This window comes from Hemiscyllium ocellatum, chromosome 29 (assembly GCF_020745735.1).
Source record: "Hemiscyllium ocellatum isolate sHemOce1 chromosome 29, sHemOce1.pat.X.cur, whole genome shotgun sequence".
Lineage (NCBI taxonomy): Eukaryota > Metazoa > Chordata > Chondrichthyes > Orectolobiformes > Hemiscylliidae > Hemiscyllium > Hemiscyllium ocellatum.
Genome location: NC_083429.1, coordinates 35,542,137 through 35,563,125, shown reverse-complemented (window position 1 = coordinate 35,563,125; position 20,989 = coordinate 35,542,137). Strand labels below are relative to the sequence as shown.

The 20,989-nt window shown below is 41.8% G+C and overlaps 1 protein-coding gene across 1 annotated transcript in view; it reads right to left on the bottom strand.

Moving 5' to 3' along the window:
* Positions 1-20,254, bottom strand: part of jam3b (junctional adhesion molecule 3b) — a 78,547-nt gene extending 58,293 nt beyond the window's left edge. The window contains exon 1 of the mRNA XM_060846738.1: positions 20,160-20,254. Within this exon, the coding sequence (XP_060702721.1) occupies positions 20,160-20,217 (58 nt within the window). The 5' untranslated portion in view covers positions 20,218-20,254. The remainder of the gene's footprint in view (positions 1-20,159) is intronic.
* Between the last annotated feature and the right edge of the window lie 735 nt (positions 20,255-20,989).

Genomic DNA, 20,989 nt, shown 5'->3' with positions numbered 1-20,989 from the left:
ACTATAGCAAAATTTAGCAGGAGTTTTGAAATGTGGATTGGGAGCAGCTGTTTGAACGTAAATGCAGATTGGATATGTGGGAGGCTTTTAAAGTGGTGTTGATTAGAGTGCAGGGGATAGAAATGGCAGGATTAGGGAACCATGGATGACAGGTGAAATTTACAGAATAGCTAAGAGGAAAAGGGAAGCATATCTTAAGGTCTAGGCAACTGAAAACAGAGGAAGCTTTAGAAGAATATCAGGAAAGTAGGACCAATCTGAAGTGAGGAATTAAGAGGACTAAAAGGGATCATGAAACATCTTTAACAAACAGGGTTAAGGAAAATCTCAGTCTTTTATTCATATAAAACTAGAGAAAGGGTTGGCCAACTCAAGGACGAAGCAGGAAAGTTACGCGTGGAATCAGAGAAAATGAGTGAGACTCTTAATGAGTAGTTTGCATCAGTATTCACCAAGGAGAGGGACATGACAGATGTTGAGGTTATGGATAGATGTCTGATTATTCTAGATCAAGTTGGCTTAAGGAGGAACAAAGTGCTGGGTATTTTAAAATGCATTAAGGTGGACAAGTCCCTAGGTCCAGATGGGATCAATCCCAGGTTACGGAGGGAAGCGAAAGATGAAATAGCTAGGGGTTTAATAGATATCCTTGCACATGGGTGAGGTCCTAGAGGACTGGAGAATTGCTCGGTGTTTAAGAAGGGTGGCAGGGATAATGTAGGTAATCGTAGACCACCTGGCATCAGTGCTTGGGAAACTGCTGGAGAAGATACTGAGGCATAAGATCTTTTTATATTTGGAAGAAAATGGGTTTATCAATGATAGGCAACATGGTTTTGTGAAGGTCATATCTGACCAACTTAATAGAATTCTTTGAGGAAGTGACAAAGTTGATAAGGACTGTAGATGTCATATACATGGACTTTAGCAAGATGTTTGATAAGGTTCTCCATTGTAGACTGACAGAGAAAGTGAAGTTGCATGAGGTCCAAACTGTATTAGCTAGATGGATACAGAACTGGCTGAGCCACAGAAGACAGTAGTGGTGGAAGGGAGTTTCTCAAAATGGAGAACTATAACCAGTGGTGTTTCACAGGGATCAGTGTTGGGACCACTGTTCTCTGTGATATACTTAAATGAACTGGAGGAAGGTATAGGTGGTCTGATTAGCAAATTTGCAGATGATACTAAGATTTGTGGAGTAGCAGATAGTGAAGGGGACGGTCAGAGAACGTAACAGAATAGAGATAGATTGGGGAAGTAGGCAGAGAAATGGCAAATGGTGTTCAATCCAGGCAAATGCGAGGTGATGCATTTTGGAAGATCCAATTCAAGAACGAACTATACGTTAAGTGGAAAAGACCTGGGGAAATTGATGAACAGAAAGATCTGGGTGTTCAGGTTCATTGTACTGTGAACGTGGCAACGCAGGTCAAATGGTCAAGTCTGTAGACAGCAAGCTTTCCTTCATCGGACAGGGCACTGAGTACAAGAGTTAGCAGGTATTGTTACAGTTGTACAGGATTTTGATTCAGTCACATTTGGAATACTGCATACAGATCTGGTCGCCATATTTCCAAAAGAATGTGGATGCTTTAGAGAGGGTGCAGAGAAGATTCAACCAGGATGTTTTCTGGTATGTGGGTGTTAGCTATGAAGAGAGGTTGAGTCGATTAGGATTATTTTCATTAGAAAGACATAGGTCTACAAAATTATGAGAGGTATAGACAGGATGGATAACAAGAAGCTCTTTTCCTCCAGAGTGGAGGACTTAATTACCAGGGGTCACGAGTTCATGGTGAGGAGGAAAGTTTAAGGGAGATATGTGTGGAAAGTTCTTTACGCAGAGGGTTGTGGGTGCCTGTAAAGTGATAGAGGCAGGTACAACAGCACCATTTAAGATGTATCTAGACAAATACATGAATGGGAAGGGAGTGGAGGGATACAGATCGTTAGGAAATAAGTGACAAGTTCAGATGGATGATATGGATTGGTGCAGGCTTGGAGGACAGAAGGACCTGTTCCTATGATTTTCTTTGTTCTTGTTCTTCTGCATGCTTACCACATAATTACAAAAACATGTATTTACACTGATAATATTGCTTTTTCAACTGGGGTAAAGTCCTTTGAGAATGTGGGAGAGATGTTAAACTTTGACTTGTGAAAAATGGTTAAATGTATCTTTTATTAGAGATTGCAACTAAACATAGACAAGTACACGACTTCTGCATTCCATCCTGAAAACTGCAAGACACACAGCACCTTAAATGTCACCGGAGAGAAAACAAAATGCAGCAGAAGCAAATTTCTACCTATCATGGAGTGACCCTTGATAGCAGAATAGACACACCACAAGTGAATCAAGTCACCACACAAATCTGTCTTCACTCAGTAATAATAGAGTCGTAGAGATGTACAGCATGGAAACAGACCCTTTGGTCCAACCTGTCCATGCCAGCCAGATAACCCAACCCAATCTAGTCCCACCTGTCAGCACCCGGCCCATACCCCTCCAAACCCTTTCTATTCATATACCCATCCAAATGCCTCTTAAATGTTGCAATTGTACCAGCCTCCACCACTTCCTCTGGCAGCTCATTCTAGAAATCTTGAAATCAACTCAAGAAGTACCGGTCATCTCAAACACTGTCCCAGTTCCTACTCAATGGGACACATCAAGGTACAAAGAAATTCACGGAAATTTTTAAGACTTTAGAACTCATCATGTTATCTTATGAAACTGTCCCTGGACAAAAATCAAATACCCCCAATTCCACAACTCTGGAGATATACACAGGAACATTGCACAGAAAATACTCTGACTGTCAGAATAGTATGATGGCTTTGGTAGGGGATTTTAACTTTAACATTTGCTGGGACAGCCATAGTGTTAAGGGTTTAGATGGAGAGGAATTTGTTAAGTGTGTACATGAAAATTTTCTGACTCAGTATGTGGATGTACCTACTAGAGGAGGTGGTAAACTTGACCGACTCTTGGGAAATAAGGCTGGGCAAGTGATGAGGTGTCAGCGGTGGGGCACTTTGGGGCCAGCGACCATAATTCTATTAGTTTTAAAATAGTGATGGAAAGGGATAGACCAGATCTAAAGGCTGAAGTTAGGCCAATTTTGACAGTATTAGGCAAGAACTTTCAAAAGTTGATTGGGGGCAAATGTTCGCAGGTAAAGGGACGGCTGGAAAATGGGAAGCCTTCAGAAAGGAGGTAACGAAAATCTAGAGAAAGTATATTCCTGTTAGGATGAAAGGAAAGGCTGGTAGGTGGAGGGAATGCTGGATGACTAAAGAAATTGAGTGTTTGGTTAAGAAAAAAAAAGGAAGCATATATCAGGGTATAGATAGGACAGATCAAGTAAATCCTTAGAGGAGCACAGACGAACCTCAATTTTCCGAATGAGATAGACGGTCACTATTTCATTTGGATAATTGATTATTCGGTTAATTGATTCAATGCCTTTCCTCTGGGGCTCAGAGTTTTCTGTTAAGTCTGCTCCCCGTTCAGGAGACTAGCAGCATCGCAGTGCGCACGTTCCCAAAACCGCTCCCCCCAGCCGCCCCCCCTCCCCCAACCCCATTCAACATTCCTACCCCCCCCCCTAACACCAAACCACATTCAACATGTCCCCCCCCCCCCACTCACCCTGTCCCATCTCCAGGGCAGACAGACTGGACACCAACAAGACTGCTGCTACTGCCTTTTTATTTGGGGGTGGGGGGCGGTGGGGCGGGTGTGTTGGGGGCAGTGGAGGAGTCTCCAAATAGCACACGCACTTGCACACAACACTTGTGGGAGAGGGACGGGGGAGACAGAGAGAGAGAAGGTGATCAGTCATTTACAGACAGTGTCTACACTCCATCAGTCCAGGATTGTCCTCAACAGCACTTTTAATCACTGTAAACAAAAGACACGGTCAGTGTTGGATACATGTCTTTGATGATATGTTTCTGATAGGACCTTAAGATTTTCCTCAGATAAACTGATTTTTGATAACTGGTATTCGGATAATCAAGGTTCCCCTCTGCAAAGGCCGTAGGAGTATACTTAAGAGGGAAATCAGGTGTGCAAAAAGGGGACATGAGATAGTTTTGGCAAATAGGATTAAGGAGAATCCAAAGGGTTTTACAAATACATTAAGGACAAAAGGGTAACTAAGGAGAGAATAGGGGCCCCTCAAAGATCAGCAAGGTTGTCTTTGTGTGGAGCCACAGAAAATAGGATATACATGTATTTTGAAAGGCAAGTATGATTAGAGATAGTCAACATGGTTTTGTGCGTGGGAAATCATGTCTCTCAAACTTGACTGAGTATTTGATGAGGGCAGAGGTGATCCATGTGGACTTCAGGAAGGTGTTTGACAAGGTTCCCCATGGTAGACTGGTTAGCAAGGTTAGATCTCATGGAATATAGGAAGAATGAGCCATTTGGATACAGAACTGGCTCAAAAGAAGACAGAGGGTGGTGGTCAAGGGTTGTTTTTTTCAGACTGGAGGACTGTGACCAGTGGAGTCCCACAAGGATCGATGTTGGGTCCACTACTTTTCGTCATTTATATAAATAATTTGGATGTCAGCATAATAGATATAGTTAGCAAGTTTGCAGATGACACCTAAATTGGAGGTGTAGTGAGCAGCGAAGAGGATTACCTCCGGTTACAACAGATCTTGACCTGATGGGCCAATGGGATGAGAAATGGCAGATGGAGTTTAATTTGGATAAATGAGAGGTGCTGCATTTTGAGAAAGCAAACCTTAGCATGACTTATACACTTAGTGGTAAAGTCCTAGGGAGTGTTGCTGAACAATGTGACCTTGGACTGCATAACACCTTGAAAGTGGAGTCAGAGGTAGATAGCATAGTGAAGGCGGCATTTGGTATTCTTTCCTTTATTGGTCAGAGTATTGAGTACAGGAGTTGGGACGTAACATCATCAGTGGTGACCTCCAAGTGAAGCGAAGCTGTTGTCTCCTGCTTTCTATTTATATCTTTCTCCTGGATGGGGGTTTCTGGGGTTTGTGGTGATGTCATTTCCTGTTCATTTTCTGAGGGGTTCATAGATGGCATCTAGATCTGTGTATGGCACTGTGGTTGGACTGCCAGGCATCTAGCAATTCTCTGGCATGTCTTTGCTTAGTCTGTTCCAGGATAGATGTGTTGTCCCAGTCGAAATGGTGTTTTTTTTTCATCCGTGCGGAGGTCTACGAGAGAGAGAGGGTTGTGTCTTTTTGTGGCTAGCTGGTGTTCGTGTATCCTTGTGGCTAACTTTCTTCCTGTTTGTCCTACGTAGTGCTTGTGGCAGTCCTTTCATGGAATTTTGTAGATGACGGTGGTTTTGTCCATGGATTGTACTGGGTCTTTTAAGTTTGTTAGTTTTTGTTTGCGTGTGTTGAAATATTGCGCGCAATTCTGGTCTCCTTCCTATCAGAAAGATGTTGTGAAACTTAAAAGGGTTCAGTAAAGCATTACAAGGATACTGCCAGGTTTGGAGTATTTGAGCTATCAGGAGAGGCTGAATAGGCTGGGGCTGTTTTCTGAGCGTCAGAAGCTGAAGGGTGACCTTTTAGAGGTTTACAAAAGCATGAGGGGCATGGATAGGATAAGTAGACAAAAAACGTGTGTGTGTGTGTGTGTGCGCGCGCGTGCGTGCGTGAGTGAGTGAAGAGGGGTAGAGTCCAGAACTAGAGGGCACAGGTTTAGAGTGAGAAGGGAAAGATATAACAGAAACCTAAGGGGCAACTTTTCCCTCACAGAGAGTGGTACGTATGTGGAATGAGCTGACCCAGGAAGTGGTGAAGGCTAGAACAATTGTAATATTTAAAAAGCGTCTGGATGGGTATATGATTAAGAAGAGTTTGGAGGGATATGGGCTGGGTGCTGGCAGGTGCGACGAAGTTGGGCTTGGATATCTGGTCGGCATGGATGGGTTGGACAGAAAGGTTTGTTTCCATGCTGTACATCTTTGACTCTATGACTCTGCATCTCAACAACAAGGATTCAGTCTTCCACAGAGCATATGGCCAACCTGTAACAGAATACAAAGGAACCTCTATTATCCGGCATTTGACTAACTGAATTTCAGATTATCCGAACAAGATCACAAGGTCCCAAAGCTTGGCAATGTTATCCGGCATTCGATTAACCAATCAAAATACTCCCTGCCTGTGTCTTTCAGATAACTGAGGTTCCTCTGTACAGATATGACACAACGTGGCCACCTGGTGTATAACTGGCACCTCAAAAGTTCACCTGGCTGCAATTGCCAAACACTTGCCAAATCATGAAGCACCAGTTAGGGAACTTGACATTAAAACAGTGATGATAGCTTCTGCTCTATCTCACCATTCTTCTTACTAGGCTGGGCTCACTTCCTTCATCAAGTTGTTCATTTTTCTTTTGAACCCTTCCATGAGAACTCATTTATCAAATAATAGGCAATGACAAACTCTCAAGAATTTCTCTCTTCAGTCTAATTGTGTATAAAATTACTTTTCTCAGCTCCAAAGTTTTAAAAATTACATATGACATTGCAAAACAGTTTTGTGATTGACAGATATTCCAATCAAGTTCTAGATGCTGATGCAAACATCTGAGATAGAGCTATTTAAACATGCACCATTCATTACCAAGTAACATTTTAGATCAAACACTGGATGCACTTTTTACAAAAAAAATGAGGAATGAAGTAAAATGCATATTTAGGTCTTGGTGTAACCAACATACAAGTGCTTTCATGCCAAAGATGGTTGTTTACTGAGTTTTACAATTTGACATCTTCTACCACAAATTTCCACCGAGAAAATGGAAAGCAACAATTCATCATACAAATCAAAGCTGCATCGATATTTATTTCAAAGAATTCTGAATTAGTAATTAAAATATTCTGTTCAGTTTGCTTCAATATCTAGTTTTTCATTAATTACATATAATTTGTGTTATTAAATCCCACTAATTAATTTCAATACCTAATGCAATTTCAATTTCTACCCAGACCAACTGCCTCTTTACTCAGTTTCAAAAGAGCATCATGCCTGTTTCCCCAAGAAACCTTAAATCAACTGAACCAATTTCAACTGGTTATAGATAATTTACATTCCCAATAAAATGCACACAATTTGTGCAATTTTCATAAAGGAACTATTTCCTTTTCCCTTGGTTACTTTTAAAATGAGAAAAGATCATATTTGTAAGTCTATGAAATGTTGATAAAGGATAGTTTTATCAATAAGTAGAATTGCACAATTTACTTGAAGCAGTAAAACAAATGTTGTGCTAATTAAGTTAATCAGAAGGGGCCTGAAGCAAAACATACTCATCTGACTAGTTATACTCAGCAAGTATCACTTATTTTTTAAACAAGCTCAGTAGATTAAAGGCATCAGGAAAATGTAACGTAAATGAAGCTTCCGCATATGTACAAGGTCAAGAAAACTTGCACCGAATAAAATAGAACGCTGTTAAAACTCGGCTTGTTTTTCTTATTTTGGAAGCAAATAAGTCAAAAAGTGTCTCGTTTCTGCAACAAGCTCAAGAGTACGTGATGCGATTTCAAATTTTATTAAATGCAACCCAGCTCTCAACTTATTCCAAATGCCAAATACAAAACACAATATAACCACTTTTGGAACTGAACCAAAACACTCACTTGTCATGACAACACTAGAAATGTCAAACGATTTCCAGGCTATTTCATTTTAGCCTCGTCCAAAGAATTCCCCCAGAGAAGGACTATTTTCAGTTGGACGGTTTTACCACAATTGCCTTACAAGGGGTGCAATTGTAGTACATCAACCTCAAATCAAAACCACCAAGTAATGCCATAACCTAAATGATTGCCTAGTTGTCCATTAGGAAGCTTCAACATAAATTCATGGGGACATGACATTTGGTAGAACAGCCATTTTATTGACAACTTCACATCAGACAACTTGAACACAGCAGCAGCAGCAAACAGCTCGTACTGGGTTTTCACAAATAGGGGTAGAGAACAAAACTCTTACCTACAATCATCAGCGTTGAACCGTATGAAAGAAATATATTTCTATATTCCACCTTGGTCATTTGCAATCTTGACCCCATTTTTAACCTGAGTTAACATCATGCCAAATGTGCCAATGTTCCTTTAAGTACACAAGTTGAATATCTCAGTATTAATTGATCACGATTGAAAACAAGTAAACCAAAATGCTCAGTTAGCCAAAGTATCTGGTCATTCAGTTTATGGCCGCCAGGTTCCCTGCTAAAAGAAGTCAGCATCACTTGTAAGTGAAGCAAATTTCATTTCTATTAACACAGAAATTTCTTAGGCTTTAACAGATTCTCCAGTCTTTATGATCAGAGAATGGGATGCTTGGGGCCACAAATAGGTTAAATTCAGAAAAGACCCTTACCAGTAGAATCTGGATCAGTGGTGCTGGAAGAGCACAGCATCCAAAGGGCAGCGAAATCGATGTTTCGGGCAAAAGCCCTTCATCAGGAATAAAGGCAGTGCACTTGAAGTGTGGAGCGATAAGCTAGAGGAGGGTGGGGGTGGGGAGAAAGTAGAATAGAGTACAATGGGTGAGTGGGGGAGGGGATGAAGGTGATAGGTCAGGGAGGAGAGGGTGGAGTAGATAGGTGGAAAAGGAGATAGGCAGGTAGGACAAGTCATGGGGACAATGCTGAGCTGGAAGTTTGGAACTAGGATGAGGTGAGGGAAGGGGAAATGAGGAAACTGTTGAAGTCCACATTGATGCCCTGGGGTTGAAGTGTTCCGAGGTGGAAGACGAGGCGTTCTTCCTCCAGACGTCTGGTGGTGAAGGTGGCCCAGGACCTCCATGTCCTTGGCAGAGTTGGAGGGGGAGTTGAAATGTTGGGCCACGGGGCGGCATGGTTGATTGGTGCGGGTGCCCCAGAGATGTTCCCTAAAGCGCTCTGCTAGGAGGCGCCCAGTCTCCCCAATGTAGAGGAGACCGCATCGGGAGCCAGGAATGGTTGTTGGAGGTTCCTGGTTACAGATGTTTCAGTAAGATTAGGGAGGGTGATAAAAAAGGAAGGGGGGGTGGCATTGCTAATTAGAAATGGTATAACGGCTGCAGAAAGGAAGTTTGAGGGGGATCTGCCTTTGGAGGTAGTATGGGCTGAAGTCAGAAATAGGAAAGGTGCAGTCACTTTGTTGGGTGTTTACTATAGGCCCCCCCAATAGTAGCAGAGATGTGGAGAAACAGATTGGGAAACAGATTTTGGAAAGGTGCAGAAGCCACAGGGCGACTTCAACTTCCCAAATATTGATTGGAAGCTCTTTAGATCAAGTAGATTGGATGGGGCGGTGTTTGTGCAGTGTGTCCAGGAAGCTTTTCTAACTCAGTATGTAGATTGTCCAACCAGAGGGGAGGCCATATTGGATTTGGTACTCGGTAATGAACCGGGACAAGTGATGGGCTTGTTAGTGGGTGAACATTTTGGTGATGGTGACCACAATTCTGTGACTTTCACCTTGGTTATGGAGAGAGATAGGTGCGCACAACAGGGTAGATTTTACAATTGGGGGAAGGGAAATTACGATGCTGTAAGACAGGATTTGAGGAGCATAAGTTGGGAGCATAGGCTGTCGGGGAAGGATGTGGTGGAAATGTGGAACTTTTTCAAGGAGCAGATACGACGTGTCCTTGATATGTATGTACCTATCAGGCAGGAAAGAAATGGTCGTGTGAGGGAGCCTTGGTTGACGAGGGAGGTTGAATGTCTAGTAAAGAGGAAGAAGGAGGCTTACATAAGGTTGAGGAAACAGGGTTCGGACAGGGCAGTGGAGGGATACAGGATAGCCAGAAGGGACCTGAAGAAAGGGATTAGGAGAGCTAAGAGAGGGCATGAAAAATCCTTGGCGGATAGGATCAAGGATAACCCCAAGGCATTTTATGCGTATGTGAGAAACATGAGAATGACGAGAACGAGGGTAGGTCCGATCAAGGACAGTAGTGGGAGATTGTGTATTGAGTCGGAAGAGATAGGAGAGGTCTTGAATGAGTACTTTTCTTCAGTATTTACGAACGAGAGGGACAGTATTGTTGAAGAGGAGAGTGTGAAACGGACTGGTAAGCTAGAAGAGATACTTGTTAGGAAGGAAGATGTGTTGGACATTTTGAGCAACTTGAGGATAGACAAGTCCCCCGGGCCTGATGGGATATATCCTAGGGTTATGTGGGAAGCAAGAGAGGAAATTGCAGTACCGTTGGCAATGATCTTTTCGTCTTCACTGTCAACGGGGGTGGTACCAGGGGACTGGAGAGTAGCTAATGTTGTGCCCCTGTTCAAAAAAGGGAATGGGGATAACCCCGGGAATTACAGGCCAGTTAGTCTTACTTCTGTGGTAGGCAAAGTAATGGAAAGGGTACTGAGGGATAGGATTTATGAGTATCTGGAAAGACACTGCTTGATTAGGGACAGCCAGCACGGATTTGTGAAGGGTAGGTCTTGCCTTACAAGTCTTATTGAATTCTTTGAGGAGGTGACCAAGCATGTGGATGAGGGTAGAGCAGTGGATGTAGTGTACATGGATTTTAGTAAGGCATTTGGTAGGCTTATGCGGAAAGTCAGGGGTCTTGGGATAGAGGGAAATTTGGCCAATTGGATAGAAAACTGGCTGACCGGTCGAAGTCAGAGAGTGGTGGTAGATGGTAAATATTCAGCCTGGAGCCCAGTTTCAAGTGGAGTTCCGCAGGGATCAGTTCTGGGTCCTCTGCCGTTTGTAATTTTTATTAATGACTTGGATGAGGGAGTCGAAGGGTGGGTCAGTAAATTTGCAGATGATACGAAGATTGGTGGAGTTGTGGATAGTGAGGAGGGCTGTTGTCGGCTGCAAAGGGACTTAGATATGATGCAGAGCTGGACTGAGGAGTGGCAGATGGAGTTCAACCCTGCCAAGTGTGAGGTTGTCCATTTTGGAAGAACAAATAAGAATGCGGAATACAGGGTTAACAGTAGGGTTCTTAGTCAGGTGGAGGAACAGAGGGATCTTGGGGTCTATGTACATAGACCTTTGAAAGTTGCCACTCAGGTGGATAGAGCTTGTAAGAAGGCCTATCGTGTATTAGCGTTCATTAGCAGAGGGATTGAATTCAAGAGTCGTGAAGTGATGTTGCAGCTGTACAGGACTTTGGTTAGGCCACATTTGGAGTACTGTGTACAGTTCTGGTCACCTCACTTTAGGAAAGATGTGGAAGCTTTGGAGAGGGTGCAGAGAAGATTTACCAGGATGTTGCCTGGAATGGAGAATAGGTCGTACGAGGATAGGTTGAGAGTTCTCGGCCTTTTCTCATTGGAACGGCGAAGGATGAGGGGTGACTTGATAGAGGAATAGATAGAGTAGACAGTCAGAAACTTTTTCCCCGGGTACAACAGAGTGTTACAAGGGGACATAAATTTAAGGTGAAGGGTGGAAGGTATAGGGGAGATGTCAGGGGTGGGTTCTTTACCCAGAGAGTGGTGGGGGCATGGAATGCGCTGCCCATGGGAGTGGCAGAGTCAGAATCATTGGTGACCTTTAAGCGGCAATTGGCTAGGTACATGGATGGGTGCTTAATCTAGGATAGATGTCCGGCACAACATTGTGGGCCGAAAGGCCTGTTCTGTGCTGTATTGTTCTATGTTCTATGGGAGCCACGGATACAATAAATGATATTAGTGGATGTGCAGGTAAAACTTTATGGATGTGGAAAGCTCCTTTAGGGCCTTGGATAGAGGTGAGGGATGGAGGTGTGGGCACAGGTTTTACAGTTCCTGTGGTGGCAGGGGAAACTGCCAGGATAGGAGGATGGGTTGTAGGGAGGGCATGGACCTGACCAGGTAGTCACAGAGGGAACGGTCTTTGCGGAAGGTGGAAAGGGGTGGGGAGGGAAATATAACCCTGATAGTGGGATCTTTTTGGAGGTGGCCAAAATGTCGGTGTATGATTTGGTTTATGCGAAGGTTTGTATGGTGGAAGGTGAGCACCAGGGGCGTTCTGTCCTTGTTACGGTTGGAGGGGTGGGATCTGAGAGCGGAGGTGCGGGATGTGGACGAGATGCATTAGTGGGCATCTTTAACCACGTGGGAAGGGAAATTGCAGTCTCTAAAGAAGGAGGCCATCTTGTGTGTTCGATGGTGGAATGATCCTCCTGGGAGCAGGTACGGTGGAAGCGGAGGAATTGGGAATACAGGATGACATGTTTGCAAGAGGTAGGGTGGGAAGAGGTGTAATCCAGATAGCTGTGGGAGTCGGTGGATTTGTAAAAAATGTCAGTGTCAAGTCGGTCGTCATTAATGGGGATGGAGAGGTCCAAGAAGGGGACGGAGATATCAGAGATGGTCCAGGTAAATTTAAGATCAGGGTGGAAAGTGTTGGTGAAGTTGATGAATTGCTCAATCTCCTCGCGGGAGCACGAGGTGGCGCCAATGCAGTCATCAATGTAGCTGAGGAAGAGGTGGGGAGTGGTGCCGGTGTAATTTCGGAAGATCGACTGCTCTATGTAGCCAACAAAGAGACAGGCATAGCTGGGGCCCATGTGTGCGCCCATGGCTACCCCTTTGGTCTGGAGGAAGTGGGAGGCTTCAAAGGAGAAATTGTTAAGGTGAGGACCAGTTCAGCCAAACGAATGAGAGTGTCGGTGAAAGGGTACGGTTGGGGACATCTGGAGAGGAAAAAACAGAGGGCTTGGAGGCCCTGGTCATGGCAGATGGAGGTCTTGAGGGATTGGATATGCATGGTGAAGATGAGGCATTGGGGTAGAAGCCCAGTGTTTAAGCTTGTGAAAATCTTCAGGGTAACAAAGTTATCAAATATTAAGTATTAATATTTCAGGTTCAGTGACCCTTCCTCAGAACTGAATTCCTCTCCACAGATGGTTACCAGATCTGCTAAGCCTTAACGGCAACTTCTATTTTTGTTTCTGATTTTCAGCATCTGCAGTTCTTTTGGTTTTTAAAAAGTATTAAATGGCTTAGCAATTCAAGTAAATAGGGATGAAAAAAACCCTGTATTTTTTCTTAGAGTTTAGTGATTTAGTCTGCCTGTTTGATTCTGCGCAAAACAGAGAATCATATCAAATGACATACAAAATGTCACTGAAATGAACACTTGCAACCTTGTAGTTCAGAAATGTAGGGTTCTGGTTTCCAATCAGTAATTTGCTGACTTTAGGTGATTCAAATCACCCCCAGATCCCCAATTCTAGACTCTGGACTTATTTAGCGAATGAGAAAGGAAGTGTTTCGGGGTAAAGTAATTGCTGCGATTATTTATAACTAAAAGGTAAGTATTGTACAAGAAATAACAGCAAATGCAATAAAACAGGAAAATTAACACAAATATACAGAGGACAGTAATTAAATACATTAAACACTATTAGAACCTAAATCATAGAAATTTAATCAGGCTTCCTGCCATTCGTGCATGGGGTTCCATCACCACCCACCTTCCCCTCCCTGCTAGTTAGGTCGGAAACTTTGGGGTCTCAGGAGTTTCAGCTCACCATTGAGGAGAACACAATTTTAAAATGCGTCCGGTTGCTGAGGTTTTGATTGTTGGTTCTCTTGGCTCAGAACAAACATGCATCTGAAAACTTTTGTTCAGACAGCACTTGGTTGGCATCATCCCTCTCGGATGTCCTTTGTTCAGAGGACGCCCTTGGTTTGGCTTCCCAATTCAGTCTCTGTTCTTGGATCCAAAGCTGCTTGTTGGGACTGGAGGCCTTTAGGGAAGCAGTTTGTGCAGAAGCTTGTTGTTGAAAAAAAAAGGTTCTCACCTCAGGTCATAACACAAGCAGTTATGTAGACTGCCAGCTCCCTTATCTCCCCTCAAATCTGTGGTGTCCACAGTGTTTCTGCTATTTCCTTCTGAAGTCAACTGGCTTCCTGATAGTTAAGCATATGTGTAAATGGATTTTGATTGAAGATGAATGTTCAGTATCTGTATAGGCTCCATACCGTCTGTGCTGAGTGCGAGGTATAAAAATCAAGTGTTAGGTTTGGTTGATTGTTCTTTTAGAGTGGAGGTGTGAATTGGAATTCCAGACTTAACAACAATCCTGGACAAAAATCACTCTGGCTCTGTTTGCTGCAGCCTAAGCTCAGAATTTTATCCAGTGTCTTAGATATTAGAAAACTGCCCAGTATTTTAGATGATGTGGATTTTTGCTCAATTCTACAGGAAGAAGTTTTAAAGTGAAGATAGGAGTGGGTAGTTCCCTTTAATTGCGTGTCTGTCAAAAATATTGCTGGGAAAATAAAAGTTGAATCTTTGTTTCTGATGCTTAGGATACATCTTTCTATATTGCTGTATTGCTATATGAAAGCTATTATTTTATAATAAACAGGTTAAAAATATATTGAATATAAATCAGTGAGACTCAGTGACTGACCACCCATGGTATCACAGAAAACAAAAGTGGCCCATTCAGTCCATGAACCCTGCTCTGCCATTTAACATGATCATGACTGATCCTCTAACTCAACATCATAATCTTATCTATTGCCTATTCAATATCATACTTTTCAATGAAGTTGTCCAGTTGATCACAATTCATATCACATCCTTAAAAGTTTCTTTTGTTTAGAGTTTGTGCAATTTGGAGCATGTCCTTTTTGTTTTCTAACCCAATGAAGAATTCTACCACATTATGATCAAGTTTTCCTTAAGGACATCTCACAACAAGATTTAATTAATTAATCACTCTTCCACTGCACTGAACCAAATCTAGGATCTAGTTGGGATGTCAATGTACTTTCTAAAATACCCTTGTACACATTCCAGCAAAGTATATGCTACAGTTTTATTGCTAATCATCTTTCCCCAGTCTTTATGTGGATCAAAATAATCCATGATTTCTGTAGCATTCTTAATGCATGCAGCTCTAATGTCCTGTTTAACAATGTCAGAGCCTGCACAGGTAATTTGATTCAGAGCTTACAGAGTAAGCCCTACTATTCGAATGAAATTATGAATGATCCTTGACTCTACTTTCCTGTCTTTTCCTTATAACTCTTGATTTCCTTACTAAATGAAAATTTATCCATCTCAGCCTGGAATACACTGAACACCCCAACCTCCACAAGTCTCTGCAATAAAGCATTCCACAGACTGACTATCCACTGGAATAAGAGTTCTCTCTCTTAAATTGATGGCCCCTTCCTCGCAGAAAACACCTAGGTTTCCCTTGAGAGTGTGGAACCAATCTCTCAGCATCGAGGCTGTCAAGACCTCTAAGAATCTTGTGTGTGTCAATAAGGTCACTTCTCATTCTTCTAAATTCCACTGAGTATAAGCCTGCTAAAGCACATAACCTCATATGTTCTCCCATCATATTCCTTTCACCAAGTTTTTGGCCACTTACTTAAACTGTTTACAGCCCTTGATATATTAATGGCATCCTCAATGCATGCCTTAACATATAATTCTGTGTCATTGACAAACTCTACCATGGTAGAGTTTCCCTTACCCAAGTCATCAATGTAGATTGTAAATAATTGTGGATCCAACACAGATACCCGTAGTACTGCACTAGTTACATACTGAAAATGCACTCCTTATCCCAACTTAGAGTCATAGAGATGTACAGCATGGAAACAGACTCTTCGGTCCAACTCATCTATGCCAACCAGATATTCCAACCCAATCTAGTGTCACCTGCCAGCACCCAGCCCATATCCCTCAAAACCCTTCTTATTCATATAGCCATCCAAATGCCTTTTAAATGTTGCAACTGTACTAACCTTCAATCACTTCCTCTGACAGCTCATTCCATACACGTCCCACCCTCTGTGTGAAAAAATTGCCCCTTAGGTCTCTTTTATATCTTCCCCCCCTCACCCTAAACCTATGCCCTCTAGTTCTGGACTCCCCGACCCCAGGGAAAAGACTTTGCCTATTTACCCTATCCATGCCCCTCAATTTTGCGAACCTCTATAAGGTCACCCCTCAGCCTCCATTGCTCCAAGGAAAACAGCCCCAGTCTGTACAGCCTCTCCTTATAGCTCAAATCCTCCAACCCTGGAATCATCCTTGTAAATATTTTCTGAACCCTTTCAAGTTTCATAACACTTTTCAAAAGGAAGGAGACCAGAATTGCACGCAATATTCCAACAGTGGCCTAAACAATGTCCTGTACAGCCGCAAGCTTCTGTACTCAGTACTGTAACCAATAAAAGAAAGCATACCAAATGCCTTCTTCACTATATTATCTACCTGCGACTCCACTTTCAAAGAGCTATGAACCTGCACTCCAAGGTTTCTTTGTTCAACCACACTCCCTAGGACCTTACCATTAAGTGTGTAAGTCGTGCCAAGATTTGCTTTCCCAAAATGCAGCACCTCCCATTTATCTGAATTAAACTATCTGCCACTTCTCAGCCCACTGGCCCACCATATATTATAACTAAAAGAAACAGACCATTTTAACAGTCTTGAGATATGTTGTTATCCAAAAGGGAAGATTCATATTTTTAGGAATTTGTGTAATGAAATGAGGTAGGTAGTGTTTGTTCTCTTACACAATGAAGGTTTATTGCTGAAGTCTCTAGGTAGGTGTATAGTGCATAGATCTATCAAGTTCTGCGTTTCTTGCTTTTGTCCAAGCTATTATTGACCAAAACAAAACCTGGTTTGTTGGAGGGGTTAGCAGCGTGATTGCTGTTTTCCACTAGGAACAAAGACTTCTTGTTCTAAAGAAACTCTAAATCAGCTTTATAACTAGCCTTGTTAAAATATTGAAGCGATGCACAATTTCTCCGTATCCTGCATTGTGAAGAAAGATTCTTTCCAGTCACAAAGTGGTGAAATCTTAATAGCAAACAGTTAATGAATGCTTAGTTTGTTAATTTCAGTTTCACCTCCTCTCCATCTCACAAAAACACAAATATTTTAACTCACGGCATGATATTACCAGCATTCCCAAGTTCAGAAACTGTCTCAGCACTACATGCAAAAATGAAAAGATGACTACTTTCAGCATGGGATATTTTGTACTTTTGTACAGAAAATAAAATAAATAATCAGATAACAAGCATACTTTAAGTAATTAAATAATTTTACCTGAATGATATTCTTAACTGGAGTTTTTCTTTAATTAGCAATGTAATTTTAGCTTTTTGATTCACAAACTTCATTCAAGAATGTTAGATTTCCTCTTGTCCAATCTTAGCATCAATGTAATTTAATTATGGAACATAGCAGCTTTTTGAAGGTGGGCGGGTGGGGGGGGGTTTATTGGAAAGTGAATTATGATAAATGTTCTTATATAAAAGCAGGAACAGTATTATTTTACAATTATAAATGACTAGAATTAGTATTTCACACAAATATGATGAACTAAACACACCACTGTGTCATGCAAGGCATTGGAACTGTGCAACTACATGAGTTCACAAGCCAGACAGAAAATTAGCAGAATTGTCTACCTGCCAGAGAATGATCTCATGGCCCAATTACTTTTGACAACATCTAAGAACCATGCATAAATATGTGTGACAAATTCTAGACAAAAAACACAGGCATGATGAATTCGCTCTAAATATTTGAGAAGAGTACAAGAGTTCTCCTTTACTGTGAGCCTGAAAGTGAGAATCCAAAAGAAGGGCATGTTGCGAAGGTGATATACCAGTTTGGCAAAAGTATAACCTTCACATTAGCAGTAGCATGGTGGCTCAATGGTTAGCACTGCTGCCTCACAGTGCCAGGAACACAGGTTCAATTCCCATCTCGGTTTACTGTGTGTGTGGAGTTTGCACATTCTCCCCATGTCTTCGTGGGTTTCCTCTGGATGATCCAGTTTCCTCCCACAATCCAAAGATGTGCAGATCAGGTGAACTGGCCACGCTAAATTGCCCATAGTGTTAGGTGCATTAGTCAGGGATAAATATATGGTAAGGTAATGGGTCTGGGTGGGTTAACCTTCAGAGGGTTGGTGTGGACATGTTGGGGCAAGGGGCCTGTTTCTATACTAGAGGGAATCTAATCTAATCTCTCTCTCTTCAAAAAGGTAAAAAAACTCCATAAAGCAGTGAACAGCCTAAAGACAGTGTGCCAGCCCATTCTTGTAATATCTGTGAACATCTATCAAGTTAGAGAAACATCAGCCATTTTACCAGATCATTATCGTTTGATCACATTAAGGGAAATAAAAACAATCCTGAAAGCTAGTTTTACACTGCAAGTTCTTAAATTTTGAAAAGTTACAGTAACTCTGTATAGGCATTAAAATGACAAATGCAAATTTCAACCAATATACTTCAAACTCAAAGTCCCCAAGAAAATAATAGAACTTGTGTTCCACCAGACAGAGACCAAATACATTGCACCAGCAGGATGAAAGAATACCATGTAAAAACCCAAAGAACTGCAGATACTGGAAATCAGAAACAAAAACAGAAATGGATGGAAAAGCTTAGTGGGTCTGGCAGCATCTATGGAGAGAAATCAGAGTTAATGTTTTGGGTCCAGAGACCCAACTCTGATTTTTCTCTGCCTTTTAAAATAGCCAGACTGAAACAACAATCAAAGGAAGGTTAGTCACCAACGCTTTTTCTGGTGTTGTATGATTCGCATTCCTTGTACAATAGAGTCACACATGATTTTTGTTTGACATAGTTAGGTACAAATCTTGTGCAGAATAAAATTCACTTTACAATAATCTCAAACTGCATTTGAGTATGCATTAGTATAACTAGCAAAACCAATTTAAATATTAAGAAAGCAGATCCTGTGCACTTTTTAATTGTTGCAAGAGGGCTCTGTCCCAATTTGTAGCCAGATACTTGCGCTGTTACCAACTTATGCAAGCATGCTATTACATTAAGATGAAAGAAGTCAAACTATCTGCCCGGCTATAGCTCAAATTTGGGCCAATAATTACCACATTAATGTTACCCATACTCGCAATTATTCACATTTTATTGTGGAAAAAAAAAGCAACAGAGAATGAAACCGAATACCACAACCAAAAGTGTCTCCAGTACATTCTTTGTACTATAATACAAACTCCACAAATCACCAAGTCATCCATACTGCACATTTTTAAAATAAAACCTACACTGTTTTATGAATGACATTTTGTGTCATCAAGATAAAGAAAAACTAAGTTTTGTGTAGTAGCATAACTAAAACTTTTAGATTGACGGACATATCTTCATCCACAGCAGTCACACAGTACGTTATTGTAACAATAATGGAAAGGGGAATAATTAAAAATATACAAAATGTAGGAAACGTACTGCTTGGAAGACAGCGTCTTTCAAAGCGAGAGAATTGGTTAACGCTGCGCATTGGTAACCACTCATCAACGATCTTCTGAAGTGTATTCGCTACGCAGATGCTTTCTGCTTGAAGCTTTCGTGAACTTTTTGTACCAGTTTCACTTATGACATTTGTGAAAGAAATGCGGCTCTGGCTAGTGTCCCGTAATCCAAATCAACAGTAAAGTCGCATGTTCATTTACTAGTTTTATTTTTATTAAGGACCCCGGAAACAAAAGTTTTTCATTTAAAAAAAAGTAAGCGACCACGACAAACTCCATTGGCACGTATCCCGAGATTGTAAGATCGACATCGCATCAGCCGAGGATTCAAACCCGCAGCAAAAGTCGGTGAATGCGGATTCTGAAATCTAATGTTATTAGTCTTTTTTAAAATAAAGTGAACGAGCCACAGGAGGGGTAGCGAGTTACTTTATGCACAAAGCCCAGCTGGAATCAGACAATTTTTAGCAACTCAGTTATCGTGGTGGAAGACATCCAACCGTGTATCTCCATAAACAACACAACATGTCCATTTAATTAGAAATAACTAGTTTTGTGACAGAACCAAATAAGTAGCAACCTCTGCTTAAACTCAACTTCCAGCATTTAAACCATGCTTTGCGCCAACAACAGGATTCTAAGTAAACTTGTTCCTTGGAGAACAGTTGTTTTCTCAAAAGATATGTTACTCATAAAGTATCGTATTAGAAACAGTTGAAGTACTTTAAACCGGGAAATGAAAACCTGTTGAAGCGCAAACTAACGGACAGAGAAATTTGTACCTGGCTCCCCAGTACCGTAAAACAGAATGGGGGGAAAAACAACACGCAATACTTTAAAATACAGTCAAACCCTGACAAAAACACAAAATATTATTAGCTCGTCCAGTGCCTGCTACTTACTCTCCGCCAGGAGGAGAAAAAGCCCCAAAAGCATCGTCGCCTGACACACTCCCGCCATCTTGAAAGCCGCTGCTCGGGCGGCGAGTGCGCCTGCGTGCTGATTGCAGCCCGGCCACAACGATGCAGTTACCCTGAGTGACAGCACCATGGCGACGGGGAACCATGGCAACAGAACACGAAGAGGAGAGGGGAGGATGTTGAATGGTTCCAGCGGATGGATGCTGTCACTCCATAAAGCAGGTAAGGGCAGGCAGCATCAGTGGGGGTAATCTGGAGCCGTTTTTGATTTCGACACCCAAAGCTAAATTCTTAACTGTGATTTTTTTTAAGCAGTTCTTCACCAAATTTCCTGCAAGTTTTGTGTTCCTTTAAATTAGGAGGTTGGAAGCTGGGGGAAGCATTTTCTATTTGATTTGAATTAAGCATGAATGGTAGATGTTATCATTTTAAAAACAAACAATGTTCCATTAATAATATTTATAATGTTAATAAACTGTTGAATATTCATGTCAGCACATTCTATTTCCATCTCTGGTGACGTCAGCTCCTGTTTCAGCTCATCTGTTGCTGAAACCCTCAGTCATGTTTTTGTTGCCTCATCCTTGACTCTTCTGCTATACTTCTGGCTGGTGTGCCACATTTTACAATTTGTTAGCTTGAAATCATCTTATGGTCTGCTGTTTTACCTTGCAGAAAGTCCCAGTCCTCTATTAATACTGTACTGCTGACCAACATTGGTTGCTGTCAAGCAGCATTTTGGTTTTGAACTTCTCATCCTCATTTCCAAATCCCTCCTAGCCCTCATTCCTCCCTATCTTTTCAATCAACTC